General features: G+C 41.8%; 1 protein-coding gene across 1 annotated transcript in view; it reads left to right on the forward strand.

The window, feature by feature from the left end:
* The first annotated feature begins 443 nt into the window (after positions 1-443).
* Positions 444-25,000, forward strand: part of gask1a (golgi associated kinase 1A) — a 99,643-nt gene continuing 75,086 nt past the window's right edge. The window contains exon 1 of the mRNA XM_030392515.1: positions 444-1,290. Coding sequence (XP_030248375.1) covers positions 1,288-1,290 — 3 coding nt within the window. The 5' untranslated portion in view covers positions 444-1,287. The remainder of the gene's footprint in view (positions 1,291-25,000) is intronic.

Raw genomic sequence — 25,000 nt, forward strand, 5'->3', positions numbered from 1 at the left:
GGTTTATGAAGTTAGAACATAAAACGTACGGCTATACGAATGCCCAAAGAGTATTTATTACGAATAAAATGACAAGCATAACATTCCATTCATTTAATTTGGTTGATTTCTTCTGAAAAGGGGTTCTACAGTTGAGAAAATGTAGTGCCAAAAGAAAGGGTGGTCTGACAGCGATGTAAAGCGGTGTGAATTTTCTCTATACAACGTACACTTGAACTGTTATAGATTTTTTTAGGTGAGTCTTGTTTTAGGTGGTTAATTTTGCTTTTTCTCTGGACCCGTTCACTGCAGTACAAAGCTGAGCGTCTGGGCTGGAGCGGCTCTCTGCTCCTCCACACTGAGGCTGCGCTGATCAGTGATTACGGTAGGGAACAGATCAACTATAGATATGCACTTTATATGACCCCACTTCAAAAAACACATACTATCCCTTTAAATTTGATTTAGCTTACAAAACGATCCCACCGACAGACAGTGGGCTCTGCTGTCCTTTACAGTCTGTAAGCCTTCTGATTTAAAACTATAGACTATGTATAAATAAAAACCTAGTCTTCCATACCATGCTTGTTTAGTACAAACATGATTGTCGGACCTGCTAATCTCAATCCTGGTGTTGGATGGAGCTGCACGCTGCTGGTGTGTGAGCAGCACAGGTCCATCATGGATGACAGCAATGTGAGCCACACCGTTTCCAGCAGAGGTCAGTGACATTCCTCGTCTCAGAGGAGATAAAAACGGTTTTTCTCAGACTAACTGAATACAAGTTATTTTATGAATTATGATGACCGGAGCCGCAGTACATTACGTTTCCTTGTCATTACAAAGAGAATAACTTGAAATGAGCCGTGATGTGTGGCAGCTGGGAGGGACGGGATCCTGTAGTGGAGGAACAGTTCTCATATTTCTGTCCGGGGGTCGTTCCTCCGAACACAGAGCTTTTACTTTGAGCTCAGCTTCTCCAGACGCACGCGTGGAACAGCGCGTTCCCCCGGGGCGGGAGGTGAGGCTGGGCTCGTGACAGCCTGCCTGCCGATTACTGTGAAGTTCGCAGCGTGGACAGTGACGGTCGTGATGCTAGCTGTTGGACTCCGGTGACTCTGAGCAGCAGAGGGTCGCGGCTGTGAACCTGGACTAAAGTTTCGGAGGGTGTCGCGCTCTGCTGCAACTTCAGGACCACCGGCTGTCCGTCCTGGTGGAGACTGTTCAAGCTCCGGTCGACGGGATGTCTCTGCGATAAATGAATCAAACGAGGCTGCAGTGGACTGCACTGGGACTGACGTACACACCATGGTAAGCTACCAGTGTTCCCCCTTCAGCCGTCTGAAGCGTTGAGAGCAGACGGACGCGGTGAGCGGGACCTGTGGGTCAGTCCTGACTCACACCTAAAGGATGGCAGTTATTCTCAGATTTTCTCTTCACCTATTTTCACCCATATGTTTGGTTTAAAGATAAGGGATTGTTTTATAGCATCTGCTGCGTTGCATTAGAACAAAGGGCATGCCATATTTGGACAATAAGCCACAGTGTGTTTACAATAACTTCCGGGTATAAAATCCTGGCATCACTCTTCAGTTTACCTACAATATAACTTTATTTTTCATGATGTTATTTTCAAGTGTTGTTCATCTTATCTTAGATGTTGTTATTATTGAGAATATATCTACCTAATAACAACATCTAAGATTAGATGAACAACACTTGAAAATAGCATAGTCTGAGATATAAGCATGCTAGCAAACCAACACAGTGCATAAAATAAGCAGAGAAGAGACGTCAAAAACTAGTAGCCGGAAATCTATTAGTTGAGTGTCACGCATGTTCTGCTTGTAGCTTTCCATTTAAAAACCCCCTCTTTGGATCTGTGGTTGGACAAAATGTGCAGTTTGAAGAAGGTCATTTCGGACAATTTCCTGGCTTACTACAAACCAAAGGAGTAACTGATTACTTCAGAAAATGTTCAGCAGATTACTAGTGAATGAGTTCATTATAGTTTAACATACATAGTTTTTAGTAAACAAGTCAAAACAGTGTTTTCTCTATCTTCTTTTGGTTGGTCGTCTGTCTTTCAAGCTGCCTTATAGTCTTACATTTCAAATTGGTTCCATATGCAGAGCAGACAGGCTCCACGTTTGAACTGCCACATGGAAACTAAAAGGGAAACTCTCTGCTCATTCCTCTTCTCACTTCTTCTCTTCTCCTCTTCTCTTCTTCCTCTTTCCTACTCTTTTCTTCTATTCTTCTCATTATTTTCCTTTTTCCATCTCTCCTCATGTTTATCTTCTTTTTCTGACTCGGTAACCTCTCATTATACTGTAATTGTAGAGTGCCGTGGAAATGCAAAACATACGTTTAAGTTGATTTTGGTTGTTATTGCACTTGAAATCAAACGAGAGTAACAGATGGATGTTTCAGAGTAACGTTTGAACTGAGATGCTGTTCATTCACTGCTGCCTCCCTTTTACATTTGTTTAAAACATAACGGTACAGTCGTCTGCAGATCTCAGGTTGAACTTCACTGTTCTTCAGCCACTGGGCCCACATTGGAATTCAGTGGTGGGCACACAACCCATACAGACCGAAAGTATAGTCAGTGTTTGTATGTTAAACACCAGGGACTGCTGTCCTGCTGCTGCTCATTGTGTTCTCAGCTGTGCTTTCCTGTTCCTTTGCTCCACGTCTACATTTGTGTGGGCCAAGAAAGAAAAACAGAGGGTAGACATGCTTTAACTGATTCTGGTGATTGAGCCTATATCAGATGAGCATGCTCAAACACACTCCTGGCTTGGAGCTCCGGGCTGAGTCAACCAGTCTTTCTGTCTCTCTCTCTCTCTCTCTCTCTCTCTCTCTCTCTCTCTCTCTCTCTCTCTCTCTCTCTCTCTCTCTCTCTCTCATTCACTCACACACACACATGGGCGCACACACACACACACACACACACACACACACACACACACACACACACACAACCATATGTGAATCAGGCAGTAGTAGAACCCAGAGATCTGCAGTCACTTCAGCTTTTGGTATCTTTCCACAAGCCCTGCTAGGTTAACTTAATGAGTGCCATCTCACCTTGCTGGTAACACGTCATTTTACATTTCTTCATTTTTATATGCTAAGTAGTAATTACAATCATTTATTTATGTTATGAATTTAAGTTATTAAAGTTAGTATTTATCTTACTTCACTTCAGCAGGCCTCTAAAGTGAGGTAAGTTGTTAGTTAGCTTAGTTAGTTAGAAACAGTGTTTAGTTATAGTTACTAATTACTTCTTCCAAAAAGTAACTGAGTTAGTAACGGAATTACTCCACTATAAAAGTAACTAGTTACCAGGAAAAGTAACTATTGCGTTACTTTTAATTATTCCCCCTTTTGAGCTCGGCATTCATTTTAGCTACTTGGCATCCATGTATTTAGAAAATGTCTTCCTGCATGGAGGCTGGCTCCTGTTCTCCCTGATATTTTTGCCAGTAAGTGCTCTGAAGGAGTCTGAGTCAGCTGTTGATAACAGGAGCATGTTCTCAACAACATACCTGCCTATCATTGCATTCACTTCAGTCTGTGTCAAGTTTTTGTGAAGCTGGAGCAGAAACATCCAGCTGTAGCTGCTCGGACAGCTCCGTGTCCTTCTTTGTTAGCGCAGCTCACGTTAGCCACACCTGGCCTGCTGTCATCATCAACAGTGTCAACAACAGTGTTTTTGTGACGCTGGAGCAGAAACATCCAGCTGTAGCTGCTCGGACAGCTCCGTGTCCTTCTTTGTTAGCGGAGCTCACGTTAGCCACACCTGGCCTGCTGTCATCATCAACAGTGTCAACAACGGTGTTTTTGGCCACTAGTTTTGTAGAAGTGTGTGCCACTGAGAGATGATTCATTAGATTAGAGTTGCTCACAACGGACGTAGACAAAAGAGATTAAAGGGATAGTTTGTGTTTTTTGAAGTGGGGTCATATAAAGTACATATCTATAGTCGATCTGTTTCCTACCATAATCACCGATCAGCGCAGCCTCAGTTTGGAGAAGTAGAGAGCCGCTCCAGCCCAGAGGCTCAGCTTTGTACTGCAGTGAACGGGGTCCAGAGAAAAAGCAAAATTAACCACCTAAAACAAGGCTCACCTTAAAAAATCCATATCAGTTCAAGTGTACGTTGTATAGAGAAAATTCACACCGCTTCACATCGCTGTCAGACCACCCTTTCTTTTGGCACTACATTTTCTCAACCGTAGAACCTCCGTATCCTACAGATATACAGGTCCTCTACAAATATATGTAAACTTTTCACCACGACTGTACTACAATCACTCCAGTTAATTAAACCAATTAATTTGAAATAAAAGGTAAATACCCCCTCAGTAGGAGCTGAGGTTTCTGGCTATTAGCGATTTTGCTTGAGGCAGCACAATGGCATATGATGGCCCTATTCCATGCACATTTACCTGCTCACAACCTATTGTTCATTAGACTGTTGCATTGGATGATCCATGAAATCTCTGACATCAAAGCAGATTTACCTCGAAGCCATGACCTGTGTTTTTAGTAGTTAATGAGTTGGCAAGCATCTTAAATATCTTAATTGGCGGCAGTATTGTAGTCAGTTGCTGTTTTATGATCGGATGAGATATCAAGACAATCAAACAGTCATAAGAGGACTTCATCTGCTTTGGGACACCAGCTACAAGTAAAAGGCTCAGCATGACTGGTGCTCATTATACAGTGACATCACTGGAGGCACATTATTAGATAGGGGTATGAATCTTTGGGAATACCATGATTCAGTCTGCCCTCACTGATGACAGAGGGCGCCATGCAAGGAAGGTGCCATCGCATCAGGAGCAATTTGGGGTTCAGTATCTTGCTCGAGGACACTTCAACATGCAGCTCAGCTCAGCACGGAGCTGGGTTTTGAACCAGCGACTTTCCGATCACTAGCCACCAGCCGCCCCTCCCCTGCTGAGTTATTACTATTAAAATTCCTGCACATAGAGCAGCCTCTCCGCTACAATGTTAGTTGTGCAAGATGCTGAGCGGTTTTTGAAGTAAAACAAACTGAGCAGAGTTATCTTCTTCATCCCAGTGAGTTTAATGGGTTTGTAGCGCCACATTATGTAATAATGTAATATAATTTCAATTCATTATGTAATAATGCAGCATTTTGTAATAATCTGCCACATTTTGTAATAAAATTCTTGAACGCAATATGTAGTAAACTTTGCCGCATTTTGTAATAAGTTCTTACATATTGTGTGAGTACTTACAAAATGCAGGTGTTGCACTTTTTTTTTATCAAGAAAATGTAATAATTTTGTGCATTATGTAATAAACCACCAAAATGGATGTCTTAATTAGAAAAAGTCATTACACCATCAGAACGACATTGACTTTAAGCATACCAGCATGAATCGTTAATATGAATTAATTTTAAAAACTAGTAGGATGTTTCATTGGTCAAATCTAAATCAAATATTCATAGAGAATGTGTTGAGTGTTACTGGCACGAACATTATCGGTGCACTGAAATGTTGGAAGACATACACACATGCAATCTGGATTATGTTAGGCAAATATTATACATGATAAAAAGCAGACAAAACACGAAAACAAATAAGGATCTGTAGTCATAGGTATGTAAAACCAGTGTCAGGGAGACTTAGACTACATGTAGTTGAACTACATAGCTTAACTACAATTTGCTGTAACTTGCTGGTAGTTAAACTACATTCATATTTTGTGCTGCATCAAGTAATTCAACTACTTTTTGGGTCATTTTTTCTAGTTTAATTACTCAATTTACAAACTACAATTTTAAAAATAACATGAAATATTTTTTATTTAAAAAAGAACTATATAACATACATTTTATTTTATTTTTCTTCGAAAAAAGGCATGAAACATGTCGTGACATGCCAAGCCAACACTGCCTCTGATTGGCTTGCCCTGGCAGCACTCAAATGCTTCCACAGAGTGGGCGGGTCTTTGTGCCAAGGAAGGCAATGCTCATATGGCACAAGCACGTCATGGACAACCCTCCTGTTACCAACGATGCGCCCCCGAACGCACCAGCCCAACCATGGCCATATTTGAGTATGTACATGTTGGATACAGACACGACCTACGGGTTAGCATGTGAGTCCTGCAAGCCGAAAACAACAATAATTTTGACTTTTTTTGACTTTTTCCTCTCGAGTTGAGAGGCATATTTCTTCTGGCATGTGAATTTTTTGTAGGCTGTTATATTTTGTTTCATATACGCCATATGTTGATTTATTTAACACTGAGTTAAATGAGTATAATGAGTATAAGAGTATAGTTGCTAAAGCTACTTTTTTTAGCAGCAGTTTTACAAACTACATTTCTCCAGGGGTAGAAATGTAGTTTGTTCAAACTACTGCCAGGCTGAACTACATGAATTTTTACATGTTACACTTGCAAAGTAGTTTCCCCAACACTGCTTATAGGATATGTAAAACAAACCCTCACAATATATATGAGTGAAAAGTAGTCTACAGACAAGAGCTGACAACTTTTTCTCTAAATTCTAGCAAAGAAAAAAGTAACTCAGTAACTGCTCAATACATTTGAAATTGTTTACTGTTGTGGACTTGTATATGGAAGTACTGAAGGGTATTGCTGCCATACCAGAAAACAAAAAATAAAAATCAGTGTCATGTTATAACGTGATTAGTTTCACGTTATAAAGTAATAAGTTGGTCTCGGGTGGAGGTGGCGGAAGTGAATCCATGAATCCACCTGGATAGTCTCAGTTTCATTGATATATTTATACTGTCATTGACATTTAATGCTGACTGTGGAGGTTTGTCCAATCCTAGCGTTTGATTTGAGGCCACAGCGTGACATTGAGCCTGTGGAGCCCTAGGTGTCCCTCCAGCTGATCACGTTATAACGTCAAACTTTTCACTCTGACACACTAACTACCTGTTGTGTTCTGGCTTAGGTTATTTCAGGAACACAGCTTCTAAATCTGCGTCTGGCTCACAATATACACTACAAAACAGTAACACGAAGATTTAATTTGATTTGTGTCTGATTGTTTGAGAGACAGACAGACAGACAGACAGAAGCCCCTTTTAGATAGAAAAGGTTGCACACTTGCAGCAAGGTAAAGGCTGCAATGTTCCGCCTTGTCTATCTAAAAGGGAGGTGTAATATTCCTTCTTTTCCAAAAGCCACCACTTGGCAGCCACTGGGGTAGGCCTAAACATGTGACGTGAGGTGAAGCTCGAAGTTGGGCGTGAACAGTGAAGCAGGTCAAATTTCTCTTCAAAATAAGAGCTTTACATTGCACCCCATTGGAGTTTAGAACTGGGTTCTTAGCGGGGGGCTTTTAATTTCAAAGTAGCGACCGTTTCACTAGCAAGGACCACACCATCAACAAGATGCGTTTAAACGATTTATTAGGAACAAAACGTTGGTTCTTCGAGTTCCTTGAGTGCGTTGAGGGGAAGCTCTGTAGAGAATCCGCCGCCGCACCTCGGCAGCGACGGACCCCCTCAAAGAAAGGGGAGAAAATAATACGAAGGGAGAGAAAAATGGGGTGGGGGGATGGGGCGCAGAATACGAGAGTGAAGAAGAGGAGAGGGTCAGGTGGTTATTTATAGGAAGTTGGCGCTGTTGAGGTGTGGTCCTACTCCTGAAACTTCGCCAGATAAGCTTCAATTCATGAGCAAGGACCACACCGTCAACAAGATACATTTAAACGATTTATTAGGAACAAAACATTGGTTCTTCGAGTTCTTCAAGTGCGTTGTAGGGAAGCTCTGTAGAGAATCCGCCGCCGCACCCGGGCAGCGACGGACCCCCAAAAACCTCCAATCATTTGAGATGAGATTGCGCATATTTGAGATCTTTGAGATCTTAACGGATGTAGCGGTGATACTTTTGGGAGGACCAGCGGCCCATGAGTCACATGAAGTGTTCTGCAATGCCATTATTGGAGGCTGAAGTGGCCGCTCCGATCCTGAAGGAGTGTCTGGAGTAGTTAACGCGTAAAATACCAGACAACGAGAGCATGTGGCGAAAGTGATGGTGTAACCGGAATCGAGTAGCCACTTGTCCGGATTCAGAGATGAAGAGAGGATCTGTCATTGTTATGCACTGAGATTTGTGGAATTGCAAGAAGTTAGCCTGGGTTTTGAAAGGATTCAATGGTGATTGAACCTTGGAGTAGATGACAGGTGTAGGCGGACCAGATCGATTGGTTTTAGTTCGCTTTACATAGAATACCATGGTGTCGTTTGAAAAGCGAGACAAGTCTGAAATGCGTGCATGGCGGCTTGAGTCGAAGTGAATGGTTGAGGTGGTGAATTCAGAGCATCTGAGGAAACCGAAAAAGCAAGCAAGAACATGGCTTCCAGGGTTCGGGCAACTTTAGGAGTGCTGTACCCGAAACGGATGGGGTGGAGTAGGGCTGCACGATTCTGGAAAAAATGTGGATCACGATTTTTTTGCTTAGAACCTCACAACATGAGGGATTAAAGGATGCCCTCTCATCTTGGAGACTCATTTTTTTTTTCTTTTGTAAAAATCATTTCTCATCAATGATAGAACTTCAACAAAACAAAAAAAAACATTGCTTTGGAGCAATGTTTTTTGCTTTTTGATTTTTACAAAAGAAAAAAAAAATTTGTCTCCAAGATGAGAGGGCATCCTTTAATCCCTCATGTTGTACAGTGTTTATTGGGGCCGTATCTTTGGCTAGGTGATATGTGATAGCTGCTGTGATCGGCTTTCTAAAACAGAGGCATAACATTCCTCCTTTTCCAAAAGCCGCCTCTGAGGTAGGCGTAAACATGTGACGTGACGTGAATTTGTCTTCAAAATAAGAGCGTTACATTGTACCCCATTGGTAGTTTAGAACTGGGTTCTTAGCGGGGGGCTTTTAATTTGAAAGTAGCGACCGTTCCTAGCTTGCGCTACAACAACAAGCTGGATCTCAGCAGCTGTCCAGTTGCTCATCTAGCAGGCGAGGCGGAAATAAGTGTACCCTCCGAGGCTGCAAATCGGCAGACCAAAACAGACAGTTTGCCGCCCTCTGTCTAAAACCGCGGACCTAGCCGCCAAAAGGACGGGCAGATTGGCGGCTTGCTGCCCCCGTCTAAAAACGGCTTCTCACTCACTCCTTCCAAACACTCAACTGCAGGCGGACTTCCTCCACTGAATCACGTGTTGTAAAGACGCTTTACCACAGGTTGAGGGAGGAGGCAGCGGCAGTGCTGCATTTCGGGGCGCTTCAAAAAATTGTTTGTGATCCAGCTCGAGATATAAAATGCTTCAGAATCGCTATGTGTGGAAATGAGATCACGATTTTTTAACGATTTTTTGTGCAGCCCTAGGGTGGAGGAAGATTAACAGCAAGTCAGCAGTAAGAGGAAGACAGCGAGGCTTTTAGCTGGCTCTTGACGTGGGAGTCCTTTAAAAAGGGAAGTTATCAAACTGCCGGTTATTGGCTTGGAAAAGAAGCCGATACTGCTAAGGTAAGCTTTGATGGTGTGAGTTTTAATTTCCATGGTGGAATGGGCGTAAGTAATGAAAGACGTCAAGGTGATGAGATCGAACGACGGAAAGGTTATGTCATATTGGTCGTGAGGTAATGGAAGCTTTTCCAAGCTGTCCAGTAGGAAGAGAGGGTTGAGGGCGATAGACTGTTGATGATGGAGCTCTGGGAGTCACCTATCAGGGGTATTAGCACATGATTTACGAGTTAAATGTCAGTGCTAAATATGGAGGAACCGGTGTCAGAAAGGTATCTGTGTGAGGTGCCAAGCTTCTGAACATCTGGCATTCATTTGCGAGCTCTAGGGGGCCATTCTGGTGCAAACCATCTTCCATTGTAGAAACCCCCAAAACCGGCAGAAGGAGCATCGATGAACAGATGGATGTCGTGCGGGTGAGTCGGTTGGTCGTCGTAAAAAGAAAAGTGATTCCGTTCAGGTTAACCAGGCCGGAAGCGGGTGGCGATGAGGGGGGGAAATGATGAGAAATCGTCCAAGAGATGGACAAGGAATTGAATCCCATGGTTGTTGACAGGATCCAGCAGAGGGCTTCAGATAGGGTGTCGAAGAGTTTAGGCTGCTTTGCAACCAAAGGTGAGCCTCACGGCAATGTAATATGCACCACGCCAGCAGACTCTGAAGAAACGGTAGAAGTCGGGGTGAAATGGGAGGACTTTGAAAGCACTGGTGATGTCTGTTTTTTGAGAGCCATGACCCTTTCCTGGCAACTTTGATAAGGGCAATGGCATGGTTGATGGTGGCGTAGTGAAGGGAGAAGTCCTCACTCGGGATCAAGCTATTGCTTGGGGATGACACTGCTGTGGGGTGCTGAAAGATCGATGATGATGCGCTTCTTTCCAGAGTATTTCCTGGTTGCGATACCAAGGGGGCTGATGCGGAAGTGAGGAAACGGAGAACAGGTAAACGGTCGGATCACGAAACCTTCCTTAACTTTCTTAGCGAGCGGGCGGTCGACTGAAGATTTTTGATTTCGAAAGAGATGGATGGTTGTGTGGAAAGTCTGGGGTGAAAACCTTCTTCAAGTCCTTTATACAAAACTAGCTTCAGCGAGGTAGGTTGTGCTAGCATGCAGGGTAGGCGTGGCCCCTGCCGCAGAAGGAGCAGACGTGGAGGAAGCAGCGCTGGGACATGGTGCATCTGGTACTGTTGAAGTTGTTGCAAATCGAGCAAAGTCCTTGGTGCAAGGCGAGCCTGCCTTTCTTATCTACGCCGTTGGTTACAAGAGGGATAACAGAAGGGGCAGCTGACGCCTGTTTTGGAGGTATGTTTGCTGGTGGAGCTGCCGATGACAGGCGGGAGAAGGCTGAAGCTCTTGTTCGGTTTTGGTGCGGCTCAGTGTGGTTAGCTGTGGATAAAATTAAATTAGTGGTTGCCTGCTGAGGGGGAAGAACGGATGCTGGCATCCCGGTGCCGACGACCCCAGCCGACATGGCTGCTGGGACTGATGGAGCTGGGAGATGGAAGATCCCTGCATCCAGGTGTAGGGCGCTCGCAACTCAGTGCCAGGGGCCCCGGTTGAAGCAAGCTGCTGTGGTTGCTGGAAATGGGCAGCAGAGGGCACTGGCAACCCGGTGCCAGGATCCCCTGTTGAAGTGAGGTGCTGTGGTTGCTGGAAACAGGAACCAGAGGGCGCTGGCATCCCGGTGCCAGGAGCTCTGGTTGAAGCGAGCTGCTGTGATTGCTGGAAACAGGAAGCAGAGGGCTCTGGCAAGTTGCCAGGAGGATGATTTGTTTGTGTGTTATAATAGTCTAACCACTTGCATTTCGACATGGGGAGAATTTTCGTGATTTTTATTTTTTTGAATTTTTTTTCAGATTATTATTTTTCCTCCCATCCTGTAGCCTACTCGCGCCCCCCCCCCCCCCCCCCCCCCCCCCGGGAGAGTGTCCACGCCCTCCCAGGGGGTTAGCTTTGCAGTTTTGTTCTGCCTTTTTCTTTCCGTTAACATCCAGCTATTAATTAACATGGAGACAATTGTGCATAGATTTTGAATCTCGATTCTCATGCGAATTGATTATCTTACCGACCCCTGTTATTAAATTAAATGCATCTTCCTCTAGAGCCCCACAAGGCTTGATGCTACTTTTTTTTAACATATGTATACTCATGGTTTGGCCCATACACCAACATACAAATGTTGGATGAGAGTTACATGACTGAAGCATAGCTAAACTAACACTGTTACCAAAAAGAAGCTTTCAGCCATCAGTGCTTTCACATGACACTTGCCTTACATGTCAAAGCAGTTCCTTGTAAGGTATATATGGGATTAAGGGTTCCCAAAACACTGAAAAAAATAACGTTTTACCATTTTTTTTGTAATTGAGCATTCCGTTTGCTAGTATTAAGCTTTCTGTACAAACAAATAATCAGGAAAGACAGTAAGCTGCATAAAACTGGTTGATAATGGTTTTATGATGTAGAGGTGTAGAGGAGTGAGGGTATTATAAGAATCTAAGTGTAAAGTGTCCACTTGCCTAATTAAACAAATACATATTTAAATAAAAGCTTGGGAAAACCAACTTCCTGCTCCAAGTCATATCTGTTCAGCCCACCACAGCTTTTCATTAATTGAATACAGGCCACTTGTAAGCTGATGTCCTGATAGCTTCCAAGTGTACTTGACATGTCAACGATAAATAGAAGCAAATAAACCTTGCTTAGTAAGCACATTTAGCAGAAGCAGCAGTCAGTGGGAAGATACAGACGCATGCTGTTTCACGACTTCTGGCATGAGTCAGCTGCTGCCTTTTGAAGCTTGGTGACATTGGATATGTCCATTACTACAGACCAACTGGACAGGCAACAATAGGAAAGATATATGTGTAGTGAGAGTGACTTCAGAGCTGCTTTGCCTCCCACTCAATCTGCTGCAAGGACAACTCTGAGAGTGACACAGAATTCAGCCATCTGCCACTCATCTCTGTGTGGAGGTTGTGTATCATTGAATACATGATGTGCAGTTTGTCTTACTGGTGTCATCTCTGCCCTTTACCTTCTCTTTATGTCTGGCATAAAGAGAAGGTAAAGGTATAAGTATATAACCTCAACAATAAATACCACCACTGACTGAAGCACTGTGTTACCATACCTACTGCTTCTACGTATCATTGTGTTTATTCTCTGTTGACACCACCCTCTCTACCTTCTCTTTATGTCAGACATACGTATGGTAACACAGTGCTTCAGTCAGTGGTGGTGTTTATTGTTGAGGTTATTTAACAGCTCGGTGCTAAAAGTCATTGGCCTTTTGATGCCTGATGGGCTGGAGGAAGCAGAGGGGGATGGACGGTGTGAAGAGCAGACAGGCAGAGGCCAGTTCTCTTTTTTACAATGTACATTTTTAAATGAATGGTTTGGTAGTGGTGGGGCCTGCCTGTCAGTCTGAGCAGTTTATCTTGAAATTACTTGCCTGCTTGAGAGTTGCATGCAACAGAGAGAGTTGTCAAACTTAATCGAGTCAATGGTGGTTATAAAGTAAAATTAAGATTTCTCCATACTTTCTTTGTATAAAATCCTCTTCTTTACATTCTGGATGGATCCAAATAGGCAATGTTGACTGTTGAAGTAATTTCTGTTGTATCATAGAGCGCCCCTTCTTACAACTTCGTAACATCACAATGCCTGGCGGTCAATCTCTTACTTCCACAGTCCACAGTAGCTTTGTTTACATGGACAATATTTCTTTATCCCAATTGAGGATTTCAGGGCAAATGTTTACATAGGATGGGATCAATAGGGTCTGGTGTTTACATGTAACAATACAACAAATTTAAACTGAATAGCTGTTTGATATGTGCAAAAGTAATGTTACACCATGCATTCTTCTTCCTCGTTGGTTAGTTTATCTCTTTTGATGTGTGTTTGTTCAGTTCTTTCTCCTGAAGATGAATATCTATTGTCATCTATGTTAAGTGCACTATGCCCAGTCCCTCAGATTTCTTCCCCTTTGATTTAATTTTGTGAATGGAATCATGGCCAATATACAAAAACACACAAAACATACCAAAAAAATGTTTAATGTGAAAGTGAAAACAGATTTCTATAAACAGAGTTTTACTTAGGGCCCTATGATTTCCGCGATCACGGAATTGCGGACGGAATTGCGGAATTGGCTGATTAAAACGGAATCTACTTTTTAACACGGAATATCGCGGAATTTGACATAATTTCACTGAAATGTTGTTCTCGTGTGGAAGAGGAACTTTTGTCTGGGGAAAACTGCACGGGGGAACCAAATCTGGGTGGCACAACAAGTCGCCGCCGCCCCCCTCCCCACAGACTGAGCTCTCCCGTCAAAACATTGCAAGCATGGCGAAGTGGCTGCCCACGGCTCCGTCTTCGTCGGCGAAAAAGCTGAGAAACTTGACATTTACCCCTCAGTACAGAGCCGAGCAGTTCCCGAACGACTTGTTTTGCAAAGAAGCAGACCTGAGAAATCATAATTAAAGGTGTAATGCGTCAGAGTTAGCCACTGTCCGATTCATATTATTTGCATATAATACCAGAGTGACTGTTAACTGCTGCTAACAGTAGCTGCTGTTAGCTAGCTAGCCCCGTTAGCCACAGCCTTCTTAGCTGACTCTGCCTGGGCTGGGAGGCTTTTCTGGATCTGCCTCAGAGCTGACCATGTTTTTATTCAATGAAACCCATAAAAACACAAAATATACTAATGTTACTGTATGAAGACATGATGAAGTCAAAATATTTTTGATGCACTTTACTGTACTGTACAGTATTGAGGAAATATGTTTGTCCCCTCAATTAATTTAAGGTAATTTCTATTTAATTTGTGTACATTTGAGTTATTTACATTGAAAACACACTGTTTTTAGTAGTATAATAAGAGTAAATCAGGATTCCCAAAAATTAAAATGGAAAAAACGGAATTCCCAAAAATTAAAACGGAAAAAACGGAATTTGGGAAAAAATAAAACGGATTTCATAGGGCCCTATTTACTTCCTTCTTCTTTGCAAAACTGCTCAAGCTTTGTCAGGTTGCGTGGGGATAGTTCTTGAACGCCCTTTTCAAGTCCAGCCACAAATTCTCTATTAGATGTCTTTAAAACTTTTCTGTGTAGCTTTTGCTGTATGCATCCAGGCATTGTCTTGCTGGAAAATAAAACTTCTCCCAAGTCCTTGTTCTCTTGCAGAGTGACTCAGGTTGTACTCCAGGATTTCCCTATATTTTGCTGCATTCATTGTACCCTCTACCTTTACAAGCCTTCCAGAGCCTGCTGCTGAGAAGCATCCCCACAGTATGATGCTACCACCACCATCCTTCATTGTGCAGATGGTGTGTTTGTGGTGATGTGCAGTGTCTGATGTCCACCAAACATAGCGTCTAGTCTGATGGCCAAAAAGCTCAATTTTGCTTTCATCAGCCCAAAGAACCTTCTTCCAGTCGACATTGGAGTCTCCCACATGTCTTTGTGTGAACTCTAGCAGAGATTTAATGAGCTTCTTCAACAGTGGCTTTCTGTTTGACACTCTCCGATAAGGCTTGACTGGTGAAGAACCCGAGCAACAGCAGAGTCTCTCACATCTCAGCTGCTGAAGCTTTAACTCCTTCAGGGTAGTCATAGGTGTCTTGGTGGCCTCCTTCACTAGTCTCCTTCTTTCATGGTCACTCAGTTTGTGAGGACATTCTAGTGTCGTAAATTGACTTGACTGTTTTTTGGTTGATCCAAAAAATTTCAAAGATCAAAAAAGTCACCAGGAGTCTTCAAGGCTGAGTGCCGTAGAACTGTATTTGCAGGCAAACAAAGCAAGAGATCAGACACAGACAAAATCTGTGAAAAAACATTCTGAAGGTTAAAAGCATTGAGCATCCTCTTTTAAACACAAAAAACTGTGAGTGTCTTCCCAGGCTTCATGGTCTCAACCAATCCCTAGTCTTCTTTATTTCTGCTGACACTGCTATCTTCCCTCTGCACCTGCACGTAGCTTTCGCGTACGTGACTCCAGTATCTTGCTTCGATGCAGAACTGCACGTACACTAGGATATCTCCGCCTCAATCAAATAAAAAAAATGCATGGAGTGCTGCTTGGGTGTAGAAAAAGGTGTCCCTCTGGTGCTCTTCAGTTTAGGGATCCAAGTAGAACTTATGAGAAAAGATCTGAGGCACTCAAGAGGGTAATGGTTAAAATGCCTTTAATAGTACATGGCTAGTCTAATAAAAACATGCCAACGCGTTTCAGCTTAAAAGGCCTTCGTCAGGGCAAGGGCAAAGTGTTTGTCAGTCAGCTCTGCTCATTGTTAAATAGGTAATCAGAGACAGCTGCTCAGTGTGAGCAGGTAGGCGGTCACATGATCAGCGTGACCTGCTAATAGGCGAGTCCAAGATCTGCGCAGCGCTGCCTAAATTGTGGGACTGGTTTCTGCTCTGCATCCGATGTCACATGACCTTAAGTTATCGCGGGAGCAAGGCGGCTGCAGAGCAGTTGCTCTCCAGGTGCTGTGCGAGGCTAGACCCACCTTCATGACGTCAGGACTTTGCCCTAATTGGCTCTCATCTACACTGACGTATATGACGTGTGTTTCAATGAATTTCCATATCCATAAGCGCCTCTTTTCTACTCAAGTATCACATACTTTCAGATAAGTAGCAGCCATGTGGCCGCACCTATGGGATAGTCAACATGAATAAATCTGTAAAATCCTTCATGTAACGCAACAATCCTGATGTTGTCAGTAAATTGCTCAGTTCGGTCACCCTACTTGTGGTGATGATGGAGAAGTGGTTAACTGCTGTGTCCAGTGTTATCTGTACTATCCACTCTTATTAACCCTTTCTGTTCCCGTCACATTAACAATACAAAGAATTATCCTGAACTATTCTGCGTGTGATGAGATGGCGCAGCGGGACAAGGCATCTGATTCAGTCATTTGTTCTGATTATTGTATTTCATTCATTGTGAATAATGTTGCTGTAAGAAAATGCATCATCTTATGTGTCTATAGTTATGCTTATTTGTTAAATGTAGTCAGCAAATTCCCCTCAGCTGTGATATAATAATACATTTTATTTGAAGGCGCCTTTCAAAGCACTCAAAGACACCGCACATAACACCAAACCGTGCCGCACGGCCATGACAAAGCAAGGAGATGCACACGTGAGACAATTAACTAATTATTTATTGAAGGAAAAAGTAACTTAAAAAGTAACCTAAACTAATCATGGCGTGTGTAGTCAGTGGAATCAGTGGTGTTGGTGAATGCATGAGTGGAGAAGTGTGTGTGTGTAATGTTGTAAGAAGGATGTACAGAAACCAAATGCCAAACAAAAGCTGAACAAGGTGTCTCTGGGAGGAGAGCAAGAATGACTGAGCTCCAGGAGAGAGTTAAAAGCACCCAGACTCTCACAGCCCAGGTGGTGCCAATGCTGCTGACGACCCTGCTGATGTCAGAGGGAGAGAGAGAGCACGGAGGGTCGTCACAAGTACAACAAAAGACAGTACAAGTACAGGACAATTTAGTGCAAATAAATAGATAAGTAAGAGGATGCAATTACATGGTGCCGTCTCGGCACAGAATTCAGACTCTGCAGTCCTCACCAAACAGGAAGTCAACCGGGCCGGGTTAGGCAGGGCTGAGCTTCCGGGGTGAGAATAGTGCTATAGAGTGGAATAGAGAATGGGAAGAGTGTGTGCAGGGTTCAGACTCTGCAGTCCTCACCATACAAGAAGTCAACCGGGTCGGTTAAGGCAGGGTTGAGCTTTTCAGGATGAGAATAGTGCCATAGAGTGGAATGGAGAATAGGCAGGAGTGTGATTATATGATTAGGCTGATACAGGCGAGATTTAAAAGTGGAGAGAGGGTAGGAAGTGTGTATGTCTGGTGGGAGAGAGTTCCAGAGGCTGGGGGCAGATCTGCTGAAAGCTCTTGACCCCATGGTGGTGTGATTGGCAGATGGGGCAAAGAGCTGGATGGTAGAAGAGGATCAGAGAGTGCGGGAGGGTGTGTGGATATGGATCAGTTCAGAGAGATATGATGGTGCCAGGTTATGAAGGATCTTGAAAGTGAGGAGAAGAATCTTGAAATCGATGCAGGATTTGATAGGGAGCCAATGGAGTTGCTGCAGGGCCGGAGTGAAGTGTTCAGCAAAGGGAGTTCTGGTGATGATACGCGCAGCTGCGACCTGGACCAGTTGGAGTTTATGGAGTTATTTCCGAGGAAGACCATGGAGGAGAGAATTGCAGTAGTCCAGACGAGATGTAATCAGGGTGTTTACAAAAATAGCAGTGCAGGCTGGTGTGAGTGAGGGACGGAGACGGTTGATGTTGATGTTGCGTAGATGGAAGTATGCAGACCGGGTAACATTATTGATGTGGGCTTCGAAGGTTAAGGTGCCATCCAGGATGACACCCAGGCTCCTTACCTGGGGTGATGGTGAGACAATGGAATTGTGGATGGACATGGAGAAGGGTTGTGCTTTGTGTGGTGGATCTGGTGCCAACGAAGAGGACCTTGGTTTTGTCACATAATTTTGTCATAAAATCATGCACCTAAGCACAGTTGTCATCATAATAATTAATAACTGTTGTAATTGTATTGTATTGTTATTGGGCAATACTTGCTACTCTGTACCAGATAGAAAAAGTTCAAATGTATTTAATGGTGACATTACAAGGAAAACGGAACATGAGCATTTACAGTAAGAGAACATTTAGGCTATTCATCTACTCTTGATAAACCAGTTGGACTATTAATGCGCCACTGTGTGACCGTTTGATGAATAGCCTAAATGTTCTCTTACTGTAAATGCTCATGTTCCGTTTTCCTTGTAATGTCACCATTAAATACATTTGAACTTATATATATGTATATGTATATATATATATGTATATATATATATATATATATGTGTGTGTATATATGTGTGTATATGTATATATGTATATATGTATATATATATATGTGTGTATATATGTGTGTATATATATATATATATATATATATATATATATATATATATATATATATATATATATGTGTATATATATGTATGTATATGTATATGTATATATATATATATATATATGTATATATATATATGTATATGTATATATATGTATATGTATATATGTATATGTATATGTATATATATATATATGTATGTGTATATATGTATGTGTATATATATATGTATATATATATATGTATATATATATATATGTGTGTGTGTGTGTGTGTATATATATATGTGTGTGTGTGTGTGTATATATATATATGTATATGTGTGTAACTAATCAGATAAATACATCCTCTGCAAAAGACACAGTTGACACGGGTCTTGATCCCCGGTCGTCTGCATGCAACACAGCAGCAGTTCCACTGCTCTATTCCCTCAGCCTACATGTTTTGGTTGACTACTATTTTGAACATCTCAGATTGAATAATTTCCGAAGGGGACTAATATGAGAGAAAGGCCAGCAAAGTTCCCATAGCATCAGGTAAGAAAACTGATCGCCTTCGTTGTTGATTTTCCTCAAACATTAATGGAATTTCAATTTCCTCCACTTCTTCCCAGACGAAGAAGGCAAACACCGCAAGCTCAGCCAAGTCACGTCACGTCTACGGGAAGAGAGAGTGTCCGACTTATAACAGCGTTTGTAGCCCCGCCCCTGCAGTCGCCAGCAGATCTCGCTGATGCAGGTGCTCAGCAGGAGTTCAACTTGAACGCGCCTATTGACAGAAAAAAAGGTCAAGGATATGGCAGACTCTGTACGACCAAAGGGAAATCTGCACCACACAATCATCATTAATTCAACAAATAATCAAAAAATCTAAAAACATACATAATATATACTTTCATGTAATAAATATTCAGCTTGGTAGAAGACTGAGAAATAACTTTTTTCTCTATCTAAGGACCTGTCTAACAGACAACAGAACTATCAGTTCTAAGAGAAAACAATTACAAAAAGGGAGAGAAATCCAGTTCGCCATTCAAACCTGGGTAATATGTAGCTTTCAATGTATAAATCCAAAATGACTCTCTTTGCAGGAGTGTTTGGAGCCTGTCTCCACCCCTGATTGAGTTTTCAATATGCTCTATACCCGATATCTTTAAAGAATTACAACTGTCATGATTTACATCTTCATAATGAACAGCCATGGGACATTGGGGATTGCCAGTTCTTATTGGATACTTATGCTCAGCCAATCTTGCTTCAATTCACGCTTTGCTGTCCCAATATAGCTCTTTGCCTCGCTTTGTTCTTTTTAAACAGGTGCTTTTCCTCTATATCAGTGGCTCTAAGAAACTCTGGCCAACAGGATTTTTGATAACCCATACCCTTTCTTGATACATCCTATTATATCTGATCACTCTTGGCACTGCATTTTTAAAGAACAATAAAATTGTTGTATATTTGGTTCACACTTCACATCATCACACTACAGTAGCTTTAATCAGTAGATGCACATTTCAATCAGCTGGTGCCCAGTAGTATATTTCAGCATCTCCTTCACACTTGATTATCCTTCATTTTGTACTTTATCATTGTAACAGTTATTATCAATTATCATTAGTCACTATCTACCTACTCAGGTTATTTTATACTAAACTAGGCAGATTTACACAGGAGCCATGTTCCTTCAATTTCGTAATGATGGATTTCCCTTAACTCTGGCAGATGATCAGTGACTTGGAAATGGTTTGCATTCATCCCCTGCATCATACTTTTCAATAACCTTTTCATAGAGTTGCTTTGTGGTGTAATTGGAGCCAGGAATAATGATTAATTAGTGACTGGACCTTCCAGACACAGATGTCTTTGTACTACAGTCACTTGAGACAAGTTCAATAAACTCATAATTGCACAATTGTTAGACTTCTAGTATACTACTTTTTGCATTTTTATATCACTGTATACACACTAGTATTCAGCTGAAGTTGGCCTGTAAAGAAATAATCAGTACATGAGTCTTCATGTTCGATGTGATGATGTTTATTATCTCCAGCAACCTCTGTACTCTCATTTAGTCACCTGTTAGCAAGCACTTTTTTAAATCTACAGGCCAGCCCCCAAATTAGTTGTGTTTCATGTTTGTAAGCAAATGATTGGTAATGTCAGCCTCAGTTAACTTTTGGCTCCCATTTTTCTCAGTAAATGTTCCCTCTCTTGCTGCACCTTCCTCTTAGTGGAATGGAATGTGCAATGTGGAATAAATTTAACCACATGTGCACTCCTGTTGCAGCCACATAAAGCGAGGATTTTTGTGCCACAAAGTAATTCCTCTTAGATCTGATGTCTGGGTTTTGTTCTACACACAGAGACGAGGAACATAAAGCATGGCATCCTTTATTCGTTTACCAAAGGCAAGAAACATCAAGTCGGTTCAGATAGAACTTATGGCCTTGCAGTGCATGTGTGTAAGCTAAAACGTTCAGAGAGGCACAGGCAAAAGCAGACCTGACTGGACAATTTCTGAGAGAATTCCCTTCATCTTTCCAAGAGCTGGCCAAAGTGATCAGTTGCATAATGTGCCTTTTTGGAAGCCCATACTGTGTGTGAGAAACGGGTCTCGTCCTTTACTGTTTTTACTTCAGCCTTTTTATTGTTTACTTATCCTTAATTGATTTTATTCTTTTAGTTAACTCTCTATTTGCAAAACTTTTTTTCTGTGATTTTACCTGTTTTTGCCACTTTTATTCCTTTTACTTGTAATTACTTTTATTGACTTGTATTGCAAATCCCAGTGATTTATGATCTAAATGTGAATTTAAAGGTGCTTAATCAATGATTTCAAATGGTCTGTGAATAAAACGTTAATGTTTTGATCTTTGCTTACAAACAAGCAAATATGGAGCCATTTTTGAATGATTCCGAGTTGTGAATCTGGCCACTTGGTGAATTTATATCTCATCATCCCTCTGTTTTAAGCTCTGTTTTTGGTCTCCACCAGCTCTTGAGAAAATGACCGTGCTCTTTAGCTGTAAACCAAAACTATCAGCTGAGCTAAGTAGCATGGTTGAAAATCCTCAGGGGTCTCATATACCTAGATTAGCTTAGTGCCACTGTCGGTTTGTCATCTCGTAGGGGGGTCACTGCACCTCCCAAGTTGTACAAGAAAGCGCAATATTTTCAGAAAAATTTGTTTTTACATCCATTTTTAATATAATAATATTAAAATGCAAACAGCAGTTTATATACAATTTTATATGATGAGTTGTAACAGTGCAAATGTTTTTCCTACTTGAATTAAGACCTTGCACTGAAGTAACAAATTAAATAAATCTCTTTTTCTTGACAGACACCTGGCAGAACTTCTGCTTATATTTTATACATAGATAACCAAGAAGAACATAAGTTGACATCTATTTGTTCATTATTCATTCATTTTTGACAGTGCAATTTTTTTTTCCTAATAAATTACTTATTTAAACCTTGCACTACGCTTGTTGTGGTAGTCGACTATCTGGTTAACCACAGTGTCGGGACTTACACCGTTTAAATTACTTGGCCATCGGCATAATCAATAGTCCAACGGCAGACACTATGACTGGAGGTGTCTACTCTGCAGCACAACAGGACTTCTTGTAAAAGTGAAGAGAGCAAACGCGCCTGTTTGGCAATATGTCAGATTTCAACTCATAAAGGTTAATCTGATAGCATTACTGAGGGAAAAATTACCTCTCTGATAAGTTGGAGATGGGCAGCCTGTCACAGCTCTTCATCTAACAGTTCCTTCTTGTCCATTACTCACGGACTAAATAAAACTACTCCCAGACAGATTTAAAATTGATCTGCTGTCTACAAATGCCTAAAAATGACAGCTGTAGATGACATTTTTGATGAATGTCAGTGTTGAAAAAAGTCAACTTGCGTTTTGTGTGTCTTTTTTCAACTTCCAGAATGAGGAAAGCAAACGAGTCCTACATGGTCTCTGCAGCCCACCCACTGGTAAAACATGTCTCCAACAGGCTGTTCAGATTCAGCTCCTGTTGTTACGTAACGAAAGGAGAGATGTTCATAGGCCGGCCTCCTCTGTGCAATGATAGGAGATATCCTCGAGGTTAAGTTCGGCGTGTCCAGCGGTAAGACAGCAGTGTTTCGCAATGTTGTCGCTCAGATTTAGACACGCAAATTGCTCTGTTGTTGGTTGTATAAATCAACATAAGTGCCTATATTCTGTCCCAGCTACAGAACAACAGAAGAGACCGTGGTTGCATTTCATTTTTAACAACAACGTGCCGGCTACGCTTCCTGTAAGTTTGTATGTGTGTGCTAACCAATTCACGTCGGACTGCTTCAGTAACGAGGGTCAGTACAAAGCTGGCTTTGCCTCGACACTGACCCTCGTAAAAGGATCAGTCCCAACCTACCGGACCCAACAACTGCACCCGAGCCGCAGGTAAGTGTCGCTACATTTTGATAGTATTGACAGTTGCCTACGAGTATAGTGAAGTCAGCTGGAAATTGGCTAAATAGTTAGCTCCACTTCAGTCCGTTGTGCAATGGTGTTTGAAGCGAGTTTGATTTTAATAATATTATGAAGGAGCTTGGTTGTCACAGTAAAAAGTCTTGAAACATGTGCAGACTGGAGACAGAGACGATGTGAACAGTGTCCAAGAGTTTGGAGACTGTGTTGGAGACAAACACAGCTTTCACTAGCTCTTAGCTATTAGCTACATGGTAGTAAGTGTAACAACACATGCAAACAAACTAATATTATTCAGACACACTAACCATTAAAGAAACGTCCTGCTGCAGCTGCAGAGTCTGTATTTCTTCAGGAGCCTCTCCTTTTGGGTCTGATTCTGGGTCAAACTGGTATGGTTGAATGACAGCATCTCGGCAAGCTATAGCATTACATCCACCATAACATTAGCACATGCTACCGCTAGCATAAGTGGCATCCTCTCCCTGAGAGGGGCGTGTAGCAGGCAAGGCAGGCGTTGACAGTTGGAGCTCATTAGCATTTAAAGGTGCAGGCACAAAAACAGCCTGCTCTCAGTAGAGCTCACTTGAGCGACTTTTAGACAGCTGAAATTCAGGACCATGGATGGGTTTGGGGCAATGCATTTCAAATACAGTGTTGTTGGACCTCTGACAGCTGTTTGAAATTGATGAAAAACAGTATAATATGGGACCTTTAAATAAAAAGATAATTTTGTTGGTCAGATTTTATTATATATGTAAGTCAAGAGCAGAATGGAGGGAGAGGGGCACATTTTTTGAGACTCGTTGCTCTTTACAAATTACATGTAGATTTCATTTTAATGGTGTAAATGAAAATTCATAAAGTCTAACCCCAGCAGTGCTGTCAGATGAGTCAAAGAGGTTAGTGACTGTAGTATTACACCACTGATAAATGTGGGTTGGTATATTTTGAAGAAGATTCACCATTATTCATAGCTGGTGACTGATACTGTCACAAAGGACCTGCACAAAAGAGTTAATAACTTATGTCATCACATATTAACACACACAAAAAACCCGCAAAACTTGTATCTAACCGAGCAGAACATCCTCATACAGTCTGCATTTCTCAATTTTCTCTCTGTGTATTTAAATAACAGCATACCCGGCCAGTTACCATGTAAACTGATCACAAATCAGAGACTATTATATATGGGGACTATAACATCAATTGGCTGGACAAGAAAAGTAAACAAAAATTGAAAACAATCATGCTTAAATACAACTTTCAACAATTGGTCAACTCGCCCACAAGAATAACAAGAACGGGATTATCTGATCATAAGATGACTTTGGCTGTAAGGAAAATATCAAAAAAACGCCTCCAGATATATCCCTGTAAAGTTCCAGAAAAAAACTAAAATGGGAATCCCCAAGACTAAAATCATACAGATGGAGAAGGATATTGAAGAAATTAACTGGGACAATACTCTGCAAATGGATGATGTTGATAAATGTTGTAATTCATTCACTGATAGCTTGACCAGGGTGGCGGAGAAATACACTGTGAAAATGAAACATTCACAGAGGAAGACTCGCCTACCCTGGTTAAACAGTGAGATCTTCCTACTTATGAAAAAAAGTGATCTCGCCCTCAAAACAGCTCTGTCAAGTGGATTGTCCACTGATCTTCTTACTTACAAAGGACTTAGAAATAAAGTGACAATGGCTTTGAGAAAGGCAAAAGCTTCCTATTTCTCTCAGTTAATAGAGGAGGCCAAAGGCAATTCTGCATCCCTTTGGAAGCACTTAAACAAACTAACAAATAAAGAACCCAAGCATAATAAGATAAGAGAGCTGAGGATCGGTGGACAACCCACAACAGATAGTATGCTTATTGCAACCGAGTTCAATCGTTTTTTTATTCAGTCAGTAGGGGAACGTGCTCAAAGTTTTGATCCTCTGTCACTAAATAACATTGAAAGGGAAGATTTACCCAATTCATTTGACATCAGAGAGGTCAATGAAACTAAAATCAGCAAAATATTAGACAAATTAACTAGCTCAAAATCCAAAGATGTGTCTAACTTGGACACAG

The sequence above is a fragment of the Sparus aurata genome, chromosome 17 (genome assembly GCF_900880675.1).
Source record: "Sparus aurata chromosome 17, fSpaAur1.1, whole genome shotgun sequence".
Lineage (NCBI taxonomy): Eukaryota > Metazoa > Chordata > Actinopteri > Spariformes > Sparidae > Sparus > Sparus aurata.